The sequence below is a fragment of the Pelophylax lessonae genome (genome assembly GCF_965119305.1).
Source record: "Pelophylax lessonae genome assembly, chromosome: 4".
In the NCBI taxonomy this organism is placed as follows: domain Eukaryota; kingdom Metazoa; phylum Chordata; class Amphibia; order Anura; family Ranidae; genus Pelophylax; species Pelophylax lessonae.
Genome location: NC_138771.1, coordinates 512,514,001 through 512,533,789, shown reverse-complemented (window position 1 = coordinate 512,533,789; position 19,789 = coordinate 512,514,001). Strand labels below are relative to the sequence as shown.

At 44.7% G+C, this 19,789-nt stretch overlaps 1 protein-coding gene across 1 annotated transcript; it reads left to right on the top strand.

Annotated features, from left to right (window-relative positions):
- Positions 1–1,665: 1,665 nt before the first annotated feature.
- On the top strand, positions 1,666–19,560 carry CYREN (cell cycle regulator of NHEJ). Its single transcript, XM_082255459.1, has 4 exons — positions 1,666–1,705; positions 5,053–5,169; positions 11,234–11,309; positions 19,234–19,560. Exons 2-4 carry the CDS (start codon positions 5,057–5,059, stop codon positions 19,456–19,458), a joined length of 414 nt encoding a protein of 137 aa, XP_082111585.1. The 5' UTR covers positions 1,666–1,705; positions 5,053–5,056; the 3' UTR covers positions 19,459–19,560.
- Positions 19,561–19,789: the final 229 nt, after the last annotated feature.

Genomic DNA, 19,789 nt, shown 5'->3' with positions numbered 1-19,789 from the left:
TTTTTTATCTTGTATTCACAGTTTACAGAGGCTTCCAATACCCTCACTGAAGCCTGCAGCCATATATACAGTGGAATTTTTTAATAACATTTCCCCAGACATGGATGTGAAGCCACTATGTGCCAAAATGTCAACTTTCTGTTTGCACTAAGGTTATTTCTCCTTTCCATTGTCGTGCCCTGCAAATTCGCACTGGTGTGAAGAGGGGAAGTGAATTTTAATATTTCAGCTCCTTTAACCACTTCAGCCCTGGAAGGTTTTACCCCCTTAATGACCAGGCCATTTTTTGCAATTTGTCACTGCATTACTTACTTAAATAAAGGTTCCTGACCCCTGAAATATAGTGTATGACTCTCCCGGAATTACATTTGAAAATATGTGGTGTTCGTGGCTCTCTCAGCCAAAAAGGTTCCTGACCCCTGGCCTAGGACCTAGTCCTAGGCTCTTTACCATGTGATCAGCTGTGTCCAATCACAGCTGATCACAGTGTAACTAGGAAGTGTCGGTTATCGTCATTCCTCTACTCACATTGACAGCGTATAAGTAGAGGAGACCTGATAAACGCCTTTCCTGACGGGGGAATTCTGCACTGATCAGTTATTATCAGTGCAATGATAATCAGTGCAGTCCCAGCAGTAATGCCCATCACTGTTGCCTGTCAGAGCCTCCTCATCCTTGCTGCCCATCAGTGCTTCATATTAGTGTCTCCTCATCAGTGCATATATCAGTGAAGGAGAAAGAATACTCATTTACAACATTTTATAATCGTAACAAAACTTTTTTTTCAAACTTTTCAGTCTTTTTTCATTTGTTTAGAAAAAAAAAAATAAAAAACTCAGTTATGATTAAATACCACCAAAAGAAAGCTCTATCTGTCTAAAAAAAAATGATAAAAATGTAGTTTAGGTACAATGTTGTATGACTGTGCAATTGTCATTCAAAGTGTGACAGCGCTGAATGCTGAAAATTTGCCTGGGCAGGAAGGGGGTAAAAGGGCCCTGTATTGAGGTGGTTAAGGGCTCAGTCACATGGGCAGAAAAACTTCTGCGTTTAGATGTGTACAGCGTATGGTTTTGTGGGCATCTGAACACAGTGCTATAGTAATAGATGAGCCCATACTCACAGCTGCATGCATATAAGCACATAAACGCGTACATTTGTAATCTGTCACTGAAATGAAATTAGAATTGTACCCTAAACATGAGTACTTTAGGCACGTACTTCTTCTAGTTCTGCCAGCAAGCAAGAAACTGCATTCTGTGCTGAATATATTTCGTGAATGAGCTCTAAAATGTTTCCTTTGAATTCTGGGCTGCCTTCCCACCAACATGCAGCAATGATATCCAATGGACAGAAACTCAGGTGTACCCATAGTAGAATGGAAAATATGAATAGTGCAGAACGCCTATCTTTTTCATTATTCACTGGGAGAGTTGTATAGATGGAGAAATAAAATTGGGAACATTTGCCATAAGTGAAAAAGACACAGAGCATTTCTGAGTCAGTGCAAAGATTCTTCAGTTTCCTGCAATCTGCAATTCTATCTATTACCGTTCAGCAAACAGCGCCACCTGCTGTCAAATTGGTTAGTTGCACGTTGACCTTTACTTTAGCTTTACAGATTGCCTTCCCAGAATCCACTCCCAGGGCAGGAAATGGGCGTGGCAGTGCAGAATGGTTGGAACGCGGAAGTGGCTGTGTGCAGGTGAGGGAGGCACATGGGCTGAGCTGGTTGGGAAGCCGATCAGTGGGTGGTGAATTGATAAAACAACGAAGGGGTTAATGCTTTGTATGAGGTGGACTTATTGCTTACCAAGAGATCTTTAAGATTGGAACACCCTATGGCCGATGTTGCTGTGACTTTACCCCAGGGCTGCAAGGGCAATTCTATTGCTGAGCTGCCTGCTAGCAATTATCTCACTGTCACCTTTTCCAGGGTGCTGCTAATGTTCTGACCACCCTAATGCCTCGTACACACGATAAGATAATCATAGGAAAAATAAACACTTTTGAATTGAGCGCACGATAATCTGATCATTAGAACACAGCTTTCCACAGCACGATATTTCCTCCAACAAAATCAAAAGGGACGAAAACTTTTCTAGCACGATAGCCTAGCGAACGACAGTCGTTTAACCACTTAAGCCCTGAAAGATTTTACCCCCTTCCTGACCAGGCCCTATTTTGCGATTCGGCACTGCGTGACTTTAACGGACAATTGCGTGGTCGTGCGACACTGTACCTAAACGAATTTGACGTCCTTTTTTTTCCCATAAACAGAGTTTTCTTTTGGTGGTATTTGATCACCTGTGCGATTTTTTATTTTTTTTTGATCATGCGCTATAAACAAAAAAAGAGCGTCAATTTTGCAAAAATACCAATATTTTTCACATTTTTTTTTATATGAAATTCCCCATAAAAAAATGTAAAAATCACAATTTTTAACATTTTAGGCCAATTTTGTTTTCTGCGACATATGTTTGGTAAAAAAAATTGCAATAAGCGTATTTTGATTGGTTTGCGCAAAAGTTATTGCGTTTCCTAACTATGGGAAAGATTTGGTGTCATTTTTATTGTTTTGTTTTTTTTAACGAGTAATGGCGGTGATCTGCTATATTTTTTTTTTTTTTTTGCGGGATTGCAACATTGCAGCGGTCAGATCGGACCCTTGACTGACATTTTTGACACTTTTGGGGGTACCAGTGACATTACTACAGTAATCAGTGCTATACATATGCACTGTTACTGTAAAAATGACACTGGCAGGGAAGGGGTTAACTTTATTGGAGAAGGAGGGGTTAAGTGTGTCCCTAGGGGCGTGCTTCTAACTGTGAAGGGATGTGGCTTGTTGTGTAACTACAGAGATATACGATCCTACATAGCAGGACCGTATGATCTCTGCACTTACACAAGGGAGAATGACAGGCGGCTTTGTTTACATTAGCCGCCTGCCTTTCTATCTCTGTAACGGACGATCGCGAGTGACCGGCGGACATCGGGTCCACCGGTCACACGCGCGGGGATAACAGTGAACGAGCGGGGCGGGAGGGCGCCTCCGGCGGCGCACGCTCGCCCCCTATTGGCTCGCAGGCGAGTGACGTACCCATACGTCACTTTGCCTGCACGCGGTCGGCAAGTAGTTAATCAGTACAGTATGCTTTCACTAAAAATTGATAGACAAAGACCACACATGATCAGAAACACGAAAATAACCTAGAAAAAGCCTGGCTGCCATTTGTTTTTGGTTTTCACTATCCGATACGTAGCTACGCAACCAGAAAGCTTTTCCAGAATCGTACGGAAAAAAAAAATCATAAATTTAGTACGCATTGTTGAATTCAATGAATATCATGCAACAAAATGTGAACGATAAGTCATCTGATTATCTGATCGTGTGTACGAGGCATAGGGTTGAACACATTTAAATGTGCTGCTGTACCCGCAAGAAATGTAGTGAAAGAAGTCCCAGACTTTTTTTTTTTTTTATTAAATTGGAGGCTTGTGAACTTTGGTGTGTGCGAAAGCATGCTGCGTTTGCCGATGTGTAGGGGTGCTAAAGAGCAGCACCTTTTGTGTAGAGAACGCACGCGATTCATTCCCGACCGTCACAGGTGTGAACCTAGCTTGCATTGATTTTTCACTTTAAGGCCCCTTTCACACTAGCGGACCGTTCAGATCCGCCTGTCCGTTTTTCAGGTGGATCTTCTGAACGGATGCCCCATGCATCTCTATGGAGCATCGGATGTCAGCGGAGACATGTCCGCTGACATCCGATCCGGCCTGTCAAATCTGGATGGATGGAAACCCTATTTTCCAATCCGTCGATCGGATGAGAACAGACAGGCGGTCCATTCTCATCCGATTTCTCCATAGAGAACAGCGGGGACCTGACAGCTCTGTCTCCGCACACAGCGCGGAGACAGAGCTGCCATCCGCCTGCTCAGTGGGGGATTGGCGGATTGATCCCCGCTGAGAAAAACGGAGTCCGCCGATGGACTCTCATGTGTGAAAGGGGCCTTATGTGGAATCTGCCTAGCTGGCTATCTCTATCTTCCTAGGGAATCCAGCAATAGTGATGGGCTCAGGCGTGTTAGGATCGTAGTCCCAACCCACATGAGCAATCCTGCCAGGAAGCCCTCACTTTGCACCGCCAATCATAGGCAGCTGCGAGCCGGAAAATGCCTCACTGTCTGTTGGGGGTGAGCAGTGTCGGCTTCCTGGCAGGATTACTCAGGTGGGTTGGGACTATGATCCCGAACACGCCTGAATTTATCCCTATCCAGCAGTGAGGCGGCACAAATGTTTTATTTATATTCGGGTCGGCTTATACTCGAGTATATACGGTACCTGTCAAATGAAGCGCTCCATCTGGTCCCGGGTGCTTCCATCTTCTCCTGGTCTTCCTTCCAGGTTCACTCCAGCTGATTGAACGGCTGAGCCACAATGACATCACTCCCACACATGCGCGCAGGAATCGCTTCATCGCGGCACAGAGCGATGCCGCAAATGTACTCTAAGCTGTGCATGCCCAACTTAGTGTACATTACTGTAGACAGGCTGGGAGAAGCATTTAGGACAGAAGAGACCAGTAGGGTCTCTTGTCATAAAAACCCTACCTGTCAGCGGTTTTTAAAAATTTTGAGTTAATTGTACTTTTAAGCGTAGGGGATGATGAATAAGCTGTAATACTTCACCCCCTTGTCCCCCTGGCAGCTAGTGCTCTCCTGTTCTCTCCAATGCCTGGGTTGAGGGTAAGCTTTTGGTGATCTTACAATGCAGCACTACTGGTCCTGCATTGTACGGCGATTATGTCAGAGTGCGACTGTTAAATTGGTAAAAAGAAACATTTTTAAGGGATTGGCATTAGGGAAAGTTTGAAACATGAAGGAGATAATATAAATAAAACTTTTCTTTTTTTTTTTTTTAAAAAAGGTGAAAACTGTATGTATGGTATATGATATACACTGCTTTAACAAACAAAATGTCATCCAGTTAGGGTTTACATCTTTATTAATTCAAATAATTGAATATCGTTGTTTGTGAATGACCTAGTGTAATGGAATGTGATGAGCCCAAGGCAAAAAAGAGGGTCCTACCACAGTGGATGACGGAGGACAAAGTAGATACAAAGAAACCATTTTCAAGAAATTTGAAGAGAAAGAAGTACAGGTAAGACTTAACTGGTTACTTTCTTGACCAATCACCACGTAGTTTCACCACCTTATAATCACGGCATTGTTAAAGAAAAAATAAATAAATGGTAGGTTATCAGACTTAGTAGAAAATATGGACAGCCAATGGACTCTTTGAATTCCAGTGATCAAGCTGTCATTAGACATAGATAACAAGCAAAATGCACAGAGCCTGGCAGAGTAGCTTTGTGCCTTGTCATTGATGTAAACCAATCACTGCGTTTACAGGTGTAAACAAAAAAAGTAAACACAGCCCTCCCCTTCTGCCTCTGCCGCTTATTGCCTCTTACTTTGTAAGTATCTTCTCTCACTGACCACCAATGAAAGGAGGGTTTACTAAATACAAAGGCGGCAAACAGACCTTTAAGAGGACAGACAGCAGGGGAGCAGATTGAGCATATAGGGGCACACTGGTGATCAGTGTTATAGAGGCAAAAACACCACTGACCATTAACAGTTATAGGTCACTCACCACTAATCACCGCCATTTAGGGAGGCTTGTATTATTGACCACCAGCATTTAAAGAGGCACTCACTGCCAGCCACCACCATAAGGGGACACTGACCTCTGCCCACTGAAATCTGCAAGCTGTTCTATGCATTACATAGTCCTGTCCCCTGCACTCTGTTGCACTGTATACACTATGTCCTAAGCAATTTTGGGGCATACTGTTCTGGCATTTTGCTGCGAGTTGACAGACTGCTGCTGTAATATCAAAGCTTCTGATTGCACCTGAAGTGCCGTTGTGAAACTAGTATAGCCAGCTCTTCAGGTAGCAGTGGGGACATCACTATCTTTTATATATAAGAAGCTGAGTCAGCAGTAGATATTTGGCTGGTTGGACTATTTTAGTTCAACCATTTAGTTCATACTAAGAGTGGTCTTTGGCAGATTTTTTTAGTTCTTTTTGGCAAATACTGTGTGACATAAAAATTTGCAAGACTCACCAATTTATTCTCTAAGGCCTCTGCTTTAAAAATATACTGTATACACTTCTCAAAAAAAAAATAAAGGAACTCTTTGAAAACACATCAGATCTCAATGGGGAAAAATCTCATGTTGGATATCTATACTGATATGGACTGGGTAATGTGTCAGGAACTAAAGGATCCCACATCCTTTGATGGAAATGAAAATTATCAACCTACAGAGGGCTGATACCCTGAAAACTAAAGTGAAAAAATGAGGCAGCATGCTAGTCCATTTTACTGAAATTTCATTGCAGCAACTCAAAATGGTACTCAGTAGTTTGTATGGCCCCCACATGCTTGCATGCATGCCTGACAACGTCGGAGTATGCTCCTAAGGAGATGACGGCTGGTGTCCTGGGGAATTTCCTCCCAGATCTTGACCAGGGCATCACTGAGCTCCTGAACAGACTGAGGTGCAACCTTGTGGCGTTGGATGGACCGAAACATAATGTCCCAGAGGTGTTCTTTTGGAATTAGGTCAGGCGAGCATGGGGGCCGTTCAGTGGTATCAATTCCTTAATCCTCTAGGAATTGGTTGCATACGCTCTCCACATGAAGCTGGCCATTGATATGCACCGGGATGAACCCAGGACCCACAGCACCAGCGTAGGGTCTTACATTGGATCCAAGGATTTTGTCCTGATCATGGGCGTCCGCAGAACTTTTTTCGGGGGGGGGGGGGGGCATCATTTTAAGGTCCCCCATGCTCTGCCCCTTTTCAACAATGTCATGAAGGGGAGGGGCTTAGTCATTATACTTATTTTGAGTATTGTTTTTTAAAGGGCAAACGGCAGCATTTATTTTTAAAGCATTTGTTAACCCAAAAAAAAAAAAAACTGATCCTGTTCCCTTAAAGCATGTTATACAGCACAGTGCTTGTGCTGTGTAATTTGGCCCCTTCTGTCACCTAAAATATCTGGCTGATCCTGCCTGGCTATGTCCTCCCCTCTGTAAACTGACCACGGTATACCATGGCTGCTGAGCCCTGGCACCGTGGTCAGTTTACATGTCTCCATCATCCGCAGCTCTCCTGTCCTCCTCTTTCCTACCTCCCCCCTCCCTCCCTGCCTGTCTGCTCCTGTGTCAGTGCCCCCCTCCTCTCCTGCTGCTGTAGTTTCATTTAAAGTCTACAGTCTGTTTAATAATCCTGTGTGCCCCTGTGTCTGTGTTTTCTAAAAAGTTTTCAGAGCGCCAATCGCCGCTCACGTGACCCTCCTCCTCTCCCCCTCCCCTCCCGACTGACATCAGCAAGGAATACTTGGCCCGCGGCAGGTAGATGTCAGATGGGGAAAGAATAGAACCGACAGGTCACGTGACGGCGCTATAAAAGTTGGTAAAGAATGGCTTATTTTTTTAAAACACGAACACAGGGGCACACATGATTATTAATGTGAAAATATGTAACTGAAAATTACAATAGTGCGCTAATTACTAAATAATCAAACAAACAAAATTGTCAGTGAATAACAAAATTGATTGAAGAAGAGTCTATTCCATCTGGAAAAAAGGGTGTTCCCAAACAAATAAGTGCTGAACGAACTCTTGTGAAGTGATAGGTGAATTAACCTCTTACCAAACAAAAAACCAATGGAGCATGATATAGTGCAATAACTGTATGGAAGTGACACCCAGTGAAATGAATGGACCCTTACCACATAGGAGAGAAAACGCAGCATATGCTGTGGAACCAGGGAATCCAAACAAACGGCCACACTAGATGAAAAATCCAGAGGGATGGACGGATGCAGCTTCCCAAGATCTTTATGGGCTTCCACGGGTAGAGGTGCCAGCAGGAGGACCACAGTAGACAAAAGGAAGGGACTGATGGTGCATTACCCACGATATTTATTAATAGAATGACAAGAAAACACTTACAAGCAACCTGTATGTTTACAGCGATATGCCCAAAAAGAGTCGCGGTCGCCTGCAGTGTGATCCAGGACCAATAGCAACGCGGCTTGCTCCCTCCAATTATTGATTATTAAACAGACCAGACAGGATGGTATAAAGGGGCTTAACAGCCACTTTAAAGGGGAAGTTGAGATTCTATACTGTGCGCATTAATAAAAGATAAGCTGCATAAAATCATACGTTTTTATAAAGTGTATATAGGGCGTTTGCCCTTTTAAATACAAAGTGCTGCGTGCTGGTTAAAAACGCTCCAGATGACGTATGATGAAACGCGTAGGGCGTGGTTTGTTACGTCAGTACGTCACATCCGGTAACGCGGAAGCAACTCGGCGAACACCTTATGCTGAAAGTGAACTCCCTAAATGTGAGTGGATGCTAACTTGCTCTAATATAACCAACATATACTACGCAATGGAGGCTTCTCTTGTGTTTCAGTGACCGAAGAGTGGCTGAGTCATCTGCCTTACATGTGCGGTAAGCAGCGGTGCAATTTGTGGTGATCCACAGGCGCCATATTCATTATTTAAAGGCACATAATCAATCACGTGGTTTATTGCAAATATCAGCACTCAGCACTTTATATGTATATGTGATATATTGTGCCAAGTGTAAACAGCGCAAAAAATTGGTATAACCAACCTAATGGGGTGGTCAGTGCAATAAAAATAGAAATAAATATTCAAAAGTATATATAAATCTCCAATGGTGGTTACAACCCAGTGACATAAAATAATAATGTTAAATAAGGTACATAAATAGTGCTAGTTAATAGTCCAAAATCTTGTATAATACATGGAATAAATGAAATAAATAAATACATATCAATAGTCCCAATTGGCTCAGCAAGTGGCCAGTGAAAATATCTAACATCAATCAAATAAAGTGCTCAGGTGCTGGAAAGGCAAACACATGCTGCAGTGGTGTGATGCTAAAGTGACTCCTCTCCCCAAGAGTGATTCCACTTACCGTACGGTGTGGACCCCTAGACCGTACGGTGTGAGGGTCACACAAGCAGAGTCCGGTATAAGATCCGGGCAGCTATCCCTGGAACCAAGTTGGCAACCAATTTGAATCTCCTAGGTTCTCTGGAGGCCCAGGTCCTCCCTGTGGTGCCCGGATCTTATACCGGACTCTGCTTGTGTGACCCTCACGCCGTAAGGTCTAGGGGTCCACACCGTCTGGTAAGTGGAATCACTCTTGGGGAGAGGAGTCACTTTAGCATCACACCACTGCAGCGTGTGTTTGCCTTTCCAGCACCTGAGCACTTTATTTGATTGATGTTAGATATTTTCACTGGCCACTTGCTGAGCCAATTGGGACTATTGATATTTATTTATTTATTTCATTTATTCCATGTATTATACAAGATTTTGGACTATTAACTAGCACTATTTATGTACCTTATTTAACATTATTATTTTATGTCACTGGGTTGTAACCACCATTGGAGATTTATATATACTTTTGAATATTTATTTCTATTTTTATTGCACTGACCACCCCAGTAGGTTGGTTATACCAATTTTTTGCGCTGTTTACACTTGGCACATTATTTCTTTGAATCATTTTGATTTATGCACAGCAGCACTTTTTGGTAATTATATTAACATAGTACGGCACAAATTTTTTGTACTATATGTGATATATGACATGGTACACTAAACACAGCCCATGCACTTTTACTGAAGTTTTTAACCAGCACGCAGCACTTTGTATTTAAAAGGGCAAACGCACTATATGCACCATATGCACTTCATAAAAACGTATGATTTTATGCAGCTTATCTTTTATTAATGCGCACAGTATACACTTTACCACTGAAATATTCAAAGTGATAGCGCTGATCCCAACAATTTTGCACTTTTTCATTTTTACTACCTCAGAGGTAGGTTGGTGGCAGCTTACATCACAATATTTATCCTAGTACAATTAAGGTACTGAAACTCCATAGCGCTGGTATTAACCCTATTTTCATATCTAATGACAGTAAAGCCTCCCCAGACCGTCACTGACCCACCACCCAACCATTCATGCTGAACAATGTTACAGGCAGCATAACGTTCTCTACGGCTTCTCCAGACCCTTTCATGTCTGTCACATGTGCTCAGGGTGAGCCTGCTCTCATCTGTGAAAAGCAAAGGGTGCCAGTGGCAGACCTGCCAATTCTGGTGTTCAATAGCAAATGCCAATTGAGCTCCATGGTCCTGGGCAGTGAGCACAGGGCCCACTAGAGGACCTTGGGCCCTCAGGCCACCAACATGAAGTCTATTTCTGATTGTTTGGTCAGACACGAGTGGCCTACTGGAGGTAATTTTGTAGGGCTCTGGCAGTGCTCCTCCTTGCACAAAGGAGCAGATACCTGTCCTGCTAATGAGTTAAGGACCTTCTTTGGCACTGTCCAGCTCTTCTAGAGTAACTGCCTGTCTCCTGGAATCTCCTCCATGCTCTTGAGACTGTAGTGGGAGACACAGCAATCCTTCTGGCGATGGCACGTATTGATGTGCCATCGTGGAGGAGTTGGCCTGCCTGTGCAACCTTTATAGGGTCCAGGTATCGCTCCAGTAGTGACACTGATCCTAGCCAAATGCAAAACTAGTGAAAAGCAGGAAAAAAATGTCAGTGGCCTCCACCTGTAAAACCATTTCTGTTTTGTATGATTTCTCATTGTTGTCCATCTAGTGCACCTGCTGGTAACTTTATTAACACCAAAGCAGCTGAAACTGATAACAACCCCCTCTGCTACTTAACTGACCAGATCAATATCCCTGGAGTTTAATTGACTTGATGCTATACTCTGATTAAAAAGTGTTCCTTACATTTTTTTTGAGCAGTGTATATAATATTTGGAGGTTCTTCTAAGTAGTTTTCTAGAAAAAAAAATTGTTACATGCAAACAAAGTGCCAGAAAAAGACCGGTTCTTAAGTGGTAAGCCATAGCTGGGGCTGCTGCGTAACATCCAAGATGGCAGCGCCCAGCTGCAGTCTCAAAACATTTGGATGTCAACACAAGGGAGATTTGTACATCTAGATAACATGCATAAAATCTGTTTAATGCACATATAATCTTATGGGAAAATTGTTGAAATGAGTTTGGTGACAGGGTCACTCAAGGATGTGTTCTTGTATAGGTACATTTTCTTTTTGTTTTACATGTTCAGATCTCCCAGGAAGTCAACAGTTTACTGTATGAATGAAAAAGAATTGGTTGACTACGCACTTGAGATCATAAACAAGGTAACTATTTGTAAAAAAAAAAGTAACATACGAATGAAGCAAATAGCCTGAGAGTCGGTTCACATAGGCGCGACCCGATTTGCCGGGGCGCCCTGTGAAGTCGTGGTGCACAGCACGCCCCGCGACCTCGGAGCGGCATGCATGGACTTCATATCATTGAAGTTAATGCAGGTCGCTCCAGGTCGCCCCAAAGTAGTACAGGACCCTTTTTCTAAGTCGAAGAGACTTGTGTCGCTCCTATTGGAACGTGTCCTGTGCTAATCTATGGCAGGCGACCCACGGCCTGACAAGTCGCCCCAGTGTGAACGGGGTCTAAAAGACTCTTCTGTTGCAGATCTAAAGACTTATACAGAACCATTTACCTGGTCGTCTTACTGTGTGGCTGAATGTACCTACAGCTAATGCAGGGTTTATCAAAGGCTCTGTGACCAGTGATGTTTTACCTGTTTCCAGAGAGACAAACTAAAAAAAATAGCAAATTAAAAAAAACATTATACAATTGCAAATCAAATCATATTGTGATTGAATGTGTTTTACATTTCCTTTTCAATCTGCAGCGCTGTCATTTTCTGCAAAATTCAATATGACTACTTGGAGGCGTTCTGTACATATATGGTGTGCAGTACATCCCCTGAAGATGTAATTTCCTGCTTGTGTGACTGGCTGACTTATTTTCCCTTAAGTCTGCACTAAGATACAAATCAGATTTTTAGGATTCTCTGCAGCAAAAATGTAATTTTTGGTGGGATACTACCAAAGGAAAATCACATCCAAAGGGATGAAGAACCTCCCACTTTCCTCATTAGAACCCTGCAGGTACAGCAGCTGATTATTATTAATAAATCCCCACCCATTAGATTAATTTCTTTAGATAAAAAAATGTAGGAATCTGCTACAAAGTTTAAAATCCTTGCAATCCCTCTTCCTCTTTAGTTGTGCATAAGAGCAGTGGCTCTAGCTGTAGATTGATAGCATTGGGATCCATTTCTCCTGCTGCTGACTGTCAATCAAATGCTGTCTCGAGCCACCTGCTCTGTGTCAATACACACAGACAGGGTAGCTTGGGAGCGAGTATGCACAGGTGCCCCCATGAAATGCAGCTTTCCATGGGGGCACTGGGTGGGGGTGGGGGGGGGGAGGTGTCTGGAGCGCCGGCGGGGGACCCCAGAAGAGGATCAGGGCTTGATCAGGGCTTCTCTGTTCAGAACCATTACACAGAGCAGGTAAGTATAGCATTTTTATCATTTTAATTTAAAAAACGAAAGCTTTATTGTTGCCTATGGACAACTTTGGGTGCCATAGGTTTTCGCCATTTTATGGGTGCATGCAATTTTAAGTTTTGACTTGTTTATCTATTAACTTAAATTATAACTACTGAAATCTCTTCAATGGGACACAGATGCTGAAAAAAAAATGACTGGGGTTATAAGCCTCCCTTACTCCATCCAAAATAATAAAAAAAAAGATTTGCCTATAGTTCTACTTTTAAAGTAACCCCCTACCTTTTTATATTTGTATAAAAATTGGGTATTAAATTGTGTTTGCACTCAAATTCATTTTAGTTTATTTTTTTCCTAAAAAATAAAAATAAAATGCATTTGATTAAAAGTTGGCGCAATTATTGTACGAAATAAAGAAATTGCGACTGCCCCTGCTTTCAGAAAATATATAATTTAAGTTAAATTGTTTGCACATTTTTCACAATATGAATTTTATGCTGGAAATTAACAAATTGCCCCTGTAGAAAATTGAATAAAGAAGCAGATGCCAGACCTCTCTTTTGAAATGAAAGCATTGCAGCAGCACAGGACAAAAGGCACTTGCATATTTCCCCATTCTTTAAAAAAAATTGAGTTTCTCTTTCTTTCACTGACAGACACAGCGCCTGTCATTCTTGACCATTGGGTTATACTGCCCCCTACAGGAGTAGGACACTAGGCAGAAAAAAACTTCTGGCTACACCCATGGGCAGTCCCAGGGGATATTCTCCCTCTCCATTCACTCAGTTTTATTTTTCCTGCCTAGTCAGGAGTAAGTACCTAGTTCCTTGCTGTGATCTTTGGTCCTGGCAATAGTTTTTTAGTTAGAAAATGTCTTCCTCCTGCATTTTTCCAGTGAGATCTACTATCAAGTGCCTGGGCGAAGGGCTGGATAATCTAGATCTAGTGGTTACCCCAGTCTGGCCAGCGAGCGTGCACAGGCCTCAGCTCTGCGCTAGGTCGGCCGCAACATAGCCCCATTGGACGGGGGGTGGCCCTGCGAGTTAAACGTCTCGTGAGGTCGCATACGAGGCCATGGCTGTGGTTCCTCCTGGCCAACAGCCCCCCATTTCAATGGAGAGGAGGATCTGTCTGGAGCAGTGCCCAGCTGGTTCCTGCTATGGTGAGTAGCTGCCCCCCCCCCCCCTCTGCCCGTGGAGGGTTTTGGGGTGGACGTGGAACCCTCCTTGGGATGGTCGAACCCCCGTGTTCCCCCCCCCCCCCCCCTGTTTTTTCGGGTCCCTCAGCCTGCGTCCCCCCCCCCCACACTTACACCGGGGCTGTTTGGGTGGTCTAGTCATTGGCCTGGGATGGGGGCAGGGCACTAACTGGCGATGGGGGGGGGGGTTTGCGCCGCCGGGGCGATCGACTGTGCGGGGGGGGTTGGGTTGTGCTTGGTGGGGGCTCCTAAGGCCTGGGTCCCTGTATACCTCGTGCGTCCTCATTTTGTTGTAGCCTGTGTATTCCTTTACAGGGCGGCCATGTTTGTATAGTCCGGCGGCCATTTTCTTGAGGTTTGCTTTGAAAATGGCAGCCATGACAGCGGAGCCCTGTGGGCTGCGATTTTCGGCGGTGGGAGCCCCTCCTTATCCCCTGGTGTTGTCTCATTCTATCATTATTTCATCTTCCTAATTTTGGATCATTTTATCTTTCTGATCGCCGCACGTGTAGTGCAGATTCTCCTGGTGGTTGCAGGTGCCTGTGTCAGTGGGTAGTGAGTCTGGTGGGGTTCTCTCCCTCTCTGCCGAGGATCGCTATGTGCCTTGTGCTTGGTGACCGGGTGGTGCTGCCAGTGCGGTGGGGGTCTTCCCTTAGCAGTGCGTTACACTTTTTTGTAAGGTCCCCCTAGTGACTTATGGAGTCTTTGGAGCACATTTCCCTACCTGATCTCATCAGGGTCCCAACCAATCATCTATGCACTGACGGCGGTCCTGGAGTCCCTTGTGTACTGGATGGAGACAGCTTGCGTGAGACGGGCTAGCAAAAACGCCCCCCGCCTTCCCCTGCCTCATCTGTCTCATCAGATCCTGAATCTGGTTTGGCCATCGCGTACATGGGTCACCCTTCTGGGCCTGCGACCACGCGCCTAGAATCCTCTGATAGTGAGAATGATTCCTCCACTTCAAGGGGTGATTGTTCCAGTTCTGAATTCGGAACGTTTTGAGGGTTTTTACTCAAACCTGTTCACAGTCCCCAGGAAGGAAGGCAAAGTGCATCCAATCCTGCACCTCAAGGTGCTAAACTGCTTTGTGCAGGTACAGAAATTCAGAATGGAGTCCATTCGAACGGTGGTGGCATCCCTGCGTACGGGAGGATTTCCTCGTCTCTATAGATATCAAGGATGCCTATCTTCACATTCCAATATGTGCCAGTCACACCAGCGGTTTCTCCGCTTTGCTGTGGGAGAGGAGCATTATCAGTTTGTGGCGTTACCCTTTGGTCTCGCCTCTGCTCCTCGGGTCTTCATATAATTTTTGGCTCCGCTGCTAGCCTTGCTACGTCAACAAGGAATCGCAGTACTGGGCTACTGGGACAATCTCCTTCTGCGAGCGGAGTCTCCTTCTGCTCTGATGGAGAACCTGGAGATCACAATCAGAAATCTGCAGGAGTTGGGCTGGATTCTGGATTTTCAGAGGTCTGCCCTGGTCCGTCCACAAAGCTGGACTATTTAGGCCTGACTCTGGACTCGGCTGTAGCCAGACAAAAACCCCAGAAATTACAGGCTGCAATTCGTCTCCTGCTGTCCAACAGATGGTCATCCCTCTGGACTTGCATGCGGGTGCTGGGCCTGATGGTATCTACCTTTCGAGGCGGTTCCGTTTGCATAGTTTCATATGTGTTCCCTGCAAAGGGAGATTCTGACAAGATTCCGCAGTCTCTGGACAATCAGATCCGGTTGAGTCGGGGAACAAAAGAGTCCCTGATATGGTGGCTTCACTCTCCGGCACTTCGGCTGAGAAAATCCTTCCTCCCCTTGTATTGGACAGTAGTCACCACGGATACCAGCCTGTCCGGCTGGGGAGGTGTCCTCGGCAAGCATTCTGCTCAAGGGATCTGGGCGCTGGAAGAGTCCAGACTGCTGATCAATGTCCTGGAACTCTGAGCGACCAGACTGTGCCTGGAACATTAGATGGATCGTCTTCAGGGATGCCCAGTGCGCATTCAATCGGACAATGCCACGGCTGTGGCTTATGTCAATCACCAAGTGGGCACAAGAAGTGCCCTGGTGGCTCTGGAGGTAGCCGGTATTCTAAGGTGGGCAGAATGGTTCATTCCTGCCCTCTCTGCCGTAGACATCCCTGAGGTGGAAAATTGGCAGGCGGACTATCTCAGTCGACAGGCGTTGGGCCACGGGGAGTGGTCCCTTCATCCAAGATGTTTCATCAGCTGTGTCTCCGGTGGGGCACTCCCAAGGTGGATCTGTTGCTGTCTCGGCGTAATAGAAAGGTGCAGAGATTTGTGGCTTGGTCAAGAGATCCACTGGCAGACGCCACAGACGCGCTGATATACTGATTTACGCCTTCCCTCCTCCCAAGCTTCTGCCCAGACTCCTAGGCAGGCAGAAGAGATTCCGGTCATCTTAGTGGCCCCTGACTGTCCTCACCGGGCTTGGTACGCCGATCTGGTGTGGCTGGTCGCCGATGTTCCTTGGAAGCTTCCTCTCAGGGAGGATCTGCTATCCCAAGGACCAATCTTCCATCCTGCTTTACAGTCGCTGGCTTTGACAGCTAAAGGATAGAGGTTTGTCTGAGTCTGTGATTCCTTTGTTGTTAAAACCTAGGAAATCTACTTCCACGTACGATGATAGATCTTCCTCGAAGACGTACATTGCGTATTGTGAGTCTTTTGGGGTGCATCCTCACTCCTTCCCGGTGGCCCGGATCTTAACCTTCTTTCAACGGGAGGTTGAACAGAAGTTGACCTGGAGTACCATCAAGAGCCAGGTGTCGGCTTTAGCGGTCTTTTTCCAATGATCTTTGGCCACACACACCGTGGTGCGTACCTTTCTTCAGGGTGTCTGACATTTGGTCCTTCCAGTGCTGACTCCGTTGCCGCCTTGGGATCTCAATTTGGTGCTTTCAGCTCTAGAGGCCTCCCTTTAAAAATATTCAGGAGATTCCCCTGCTTACGCTGTCCCAGAAGGTGGCCTTTTTGGTGTCGGAACTGGCGGCGTTATCCTGTTGTTCACCTTATCTGGTGATTCACAAGGATAAGGTGGTGCTTCGCCCCTGTCCGTCATTCCTTCCTAAGGTGATCTCTGACTTTCATTTGAATGAAGACATTGTTTTGCCTTCCCTGTGTCCCAGGCCTAAACATCCTAAGGAAGTTGCCTTACATGCCTTGGATATGGTCTGGGCAGATAGGATGTACTTGGCAGCTACCGAGTCTTTCAGGAAGTCAAACTCTATTTGTGCTCACGGATGGACCTCGTAAAGAGTTGTCCGCTTCCTCTGCGTTCATTTGCAGATGAATTAGACAGACGGCGGTTCAGGCCTATTCCATCAGGGGTCAGGTTTTTCCTTTTCCCATCACGGCGCACTCTACTTCCGTCATCAAGCGTCGGTGACGCAGGTTTGCAAGGCAGCTACCTGGTTGTCGGTGCACACTTTTACAAAGTTTTATAAAGTGGATGTGTTGGCATCTAGGATGCTTCCTTTGCCTGCAAGGTTTTGCAAGCTGCTGTTTAAGAGGACCTGATCCTTTTTGAGGGTGTATTGTTTTTTCAGGTGGGCTCCAGTTGTTTTGGTTGAGCCCCTGTTGCTTGGTTGGCTAATGTTTATGCTTGGGAATTTTTTTGCTGTTTCCCACCCCTCATGTTCCCACCCCACTGCTTTTGGACGTCCCAATGGTCAAGAATGACAGGAGCTGTGTCCGTCAATGAATGAAAGAGAAAATGGGATTTTTGACTTACCGTAAAATCATCGCATGTACTTCGCTTCGTGTAGCAGTTAGTCCCGGTGCAGTGCGGGAATCCCTGCGAATCATTGCAGGTTCCCGCATCACACCAGAATCGCACAGTGGTTCACACTGAGATCTGAAAATTGCTGGGCTGTCAATGTAAAGTTAATGACACCCCAAAATGGGTTCGCAGATCGCAGTGTGAACTGTGAAATGGTGCAGGAATTCCAGTGCGAACCAAAAAAGGTCCGGCAACATTTTGGTCCAAATGCAATGCGCCATACATTTTGTTAAAATCGCATTGCACAGACATCGCATGTGATCTACACAGCAATGCGGTGCAAATCACATGCGATGTCTGGCATTGCACTAGTGTGACCCGGCACTTAGTGTGGGTGCGCCTGTGCCACCGTCGATTGTCTAGAGGAGGAGCCAATCAGTGGGTCCGGCAGCCGCCATGTCCGTCGGGCACCCTGATCGCTCCCCGTGGAGACATAACGGCGGTCTGCCGATGAAAACACGGCAAACCGCTGTCTGTGAGTGATGAATACAGGGATCCTGTGTTCCTCCTATTTAGGAACACAGGTCTCTGTGTTCATCCAGTGAGCCCATCTCGCACACTTTTAGAAAGCACCCTCTAGGCACACATTTTACCCTTCGATCACCCCTGGTGTTAACCCCTGCCAGTGTCAGTACCGTAACAGTGCAAATTTTTGGCACTGATTACTGTAATGTCACTGGTCCCCCCAAAAGTTTAAAAAATGTCAGTTAAGTGTCCAATCTGTCCGCCGCAATGTCGCAGTCCTGCTAAAAATCACTGATCGCCGTCATTACTAGTAAAAAAAAAAAAAATTAAAAGGACATAAATCTTTCCCCTAGTTTGCAGACAAGATAACTTTTGCGCAAACCAATCAATATACACTTATTGGGATTTTTTGTTACCAAAAATATGTATCCGAATACATTACATATGGGCCTAAAATGATGAAAACATTTGTTTTTTTTTTTTATTGTTTTATAGCAAAAAGTCGCTTTTTTTTTTTTTTTTTTTTTTTTTGTTTATGGTGCAAAAATTTTAAAAAAAGCAGAGGTGATCAAATACCACTAAAATCAAATACCACTTGTGGGGAAAAAAAGGACATAAATTTTACTTGAGTATAGTGTTGCACGACCGCACGATTGTTAGTTAAACTTACACAGTGCCGTATCGCAAAAAATGGCCTGGTCATTAGAGGGGTAAAACCTTCCAGTCCTTAAGTGGTTAAAAATGCTGCTCCCCCCTCTCCTAATACCTTTTCTGTATACTGTTGGTAAAAAAAAAAAGATGTGTGTAAATACCTTGTTTTAATCTGGTCCGGAGTCATGTGGTGCAGAAGTTCCAACTCTCCTGTCTTAGAGAGCCAGATATCACAAACCAGTTTCCATTGCTCCTCCAATGTCAACAATCCCTCCTCTCCCCTACAGCAGCCTCTCCATGACAGGGTAGCCAGAGCTTCTGCATCATGTGATCGGACTGGAGCGGATTGAAAAAAAAAAAAAGGTATTTACACACCTTTTTTTTTTGCCAGCAGTATACATCATAGATAGGAGGAGGGAGAAGCAGAGTAGTATGTAGCTTTTACTTCCACTTGCTGATGGGTTGCTGTACACTGCTGCTTCAGATTCTGACAGCTCCATTTTTGATTAATTCATCTAACTTTGATAGAAAGGTAGGAATTAAATTCCAGACTGCTCTTATGCCAACTGTAATTTTGTTTCTACTTTAGAGTAAAAAGGAGCAGGGCAGTGAAGCGGAAACTGCTTTAGAAGGGGATAAGGCGGAGTCCTGCAAAGACGAAGACCAGAAACCTCAGACTTCTTCAGAAGGAACCTGCAGCCCAAAATTGACACCATCGCCTCCTAAAAAGTTGTTAAACACCAACCTGGCCGAGACTCTATCTGATGAAGAGGATGACCCCTTAAAATATGTCAGAGAGATCTTTTTCAGCTGAGTAGTGTTGCACATATGGTGGACCTTTAATTCCTGATTCTTATTACGTTATCAAAGTCCCAGTGTTACATAACTGTAAAGGCACAAGGTTAACTGAAAAGAAAGTGATTGGATATCATACAGCAACAAAAATCCAACTGAATCAAAATTCCATCCAAAAAAAGAATAGTTTACAGTTTGTATATATGTGTGGACACGGTGTTGTAATAAATATAAATATTTTTTACAGTAGGCTACATCTTAAATGGTGTGACTACATTACCATATTAGGTATATTTGCTTCAGCATACAAATTGCTACCTGGGTGTGTCTTCGAATGGAGTTTAACTTCC

Bases quoted from the DNA above. Each gene is read 5' to 3' on its own strand.
- CYREN (XM_082255459.1), top strand. From the start codon at position 5,057: ATGGAATGTGATGAGCCCAAGGCAAAAAAGAGGGTCCTACCACAGTGG. The intron at 5,170-11,233 runs GTAAGACTTAAC...TTACATGTTCAG, and splicing joins TTGAAGAGAAAGAAGTACAG to ATCTCCCAGGAAGTCAACAG. The intron at 11,310-19,233 runs GTAACTATTTGT...TTTCTACTTTAG, and splicing joins CACTTGAGATCATAAACAAG to AGTAAAAAGGAGCAGGGCAG.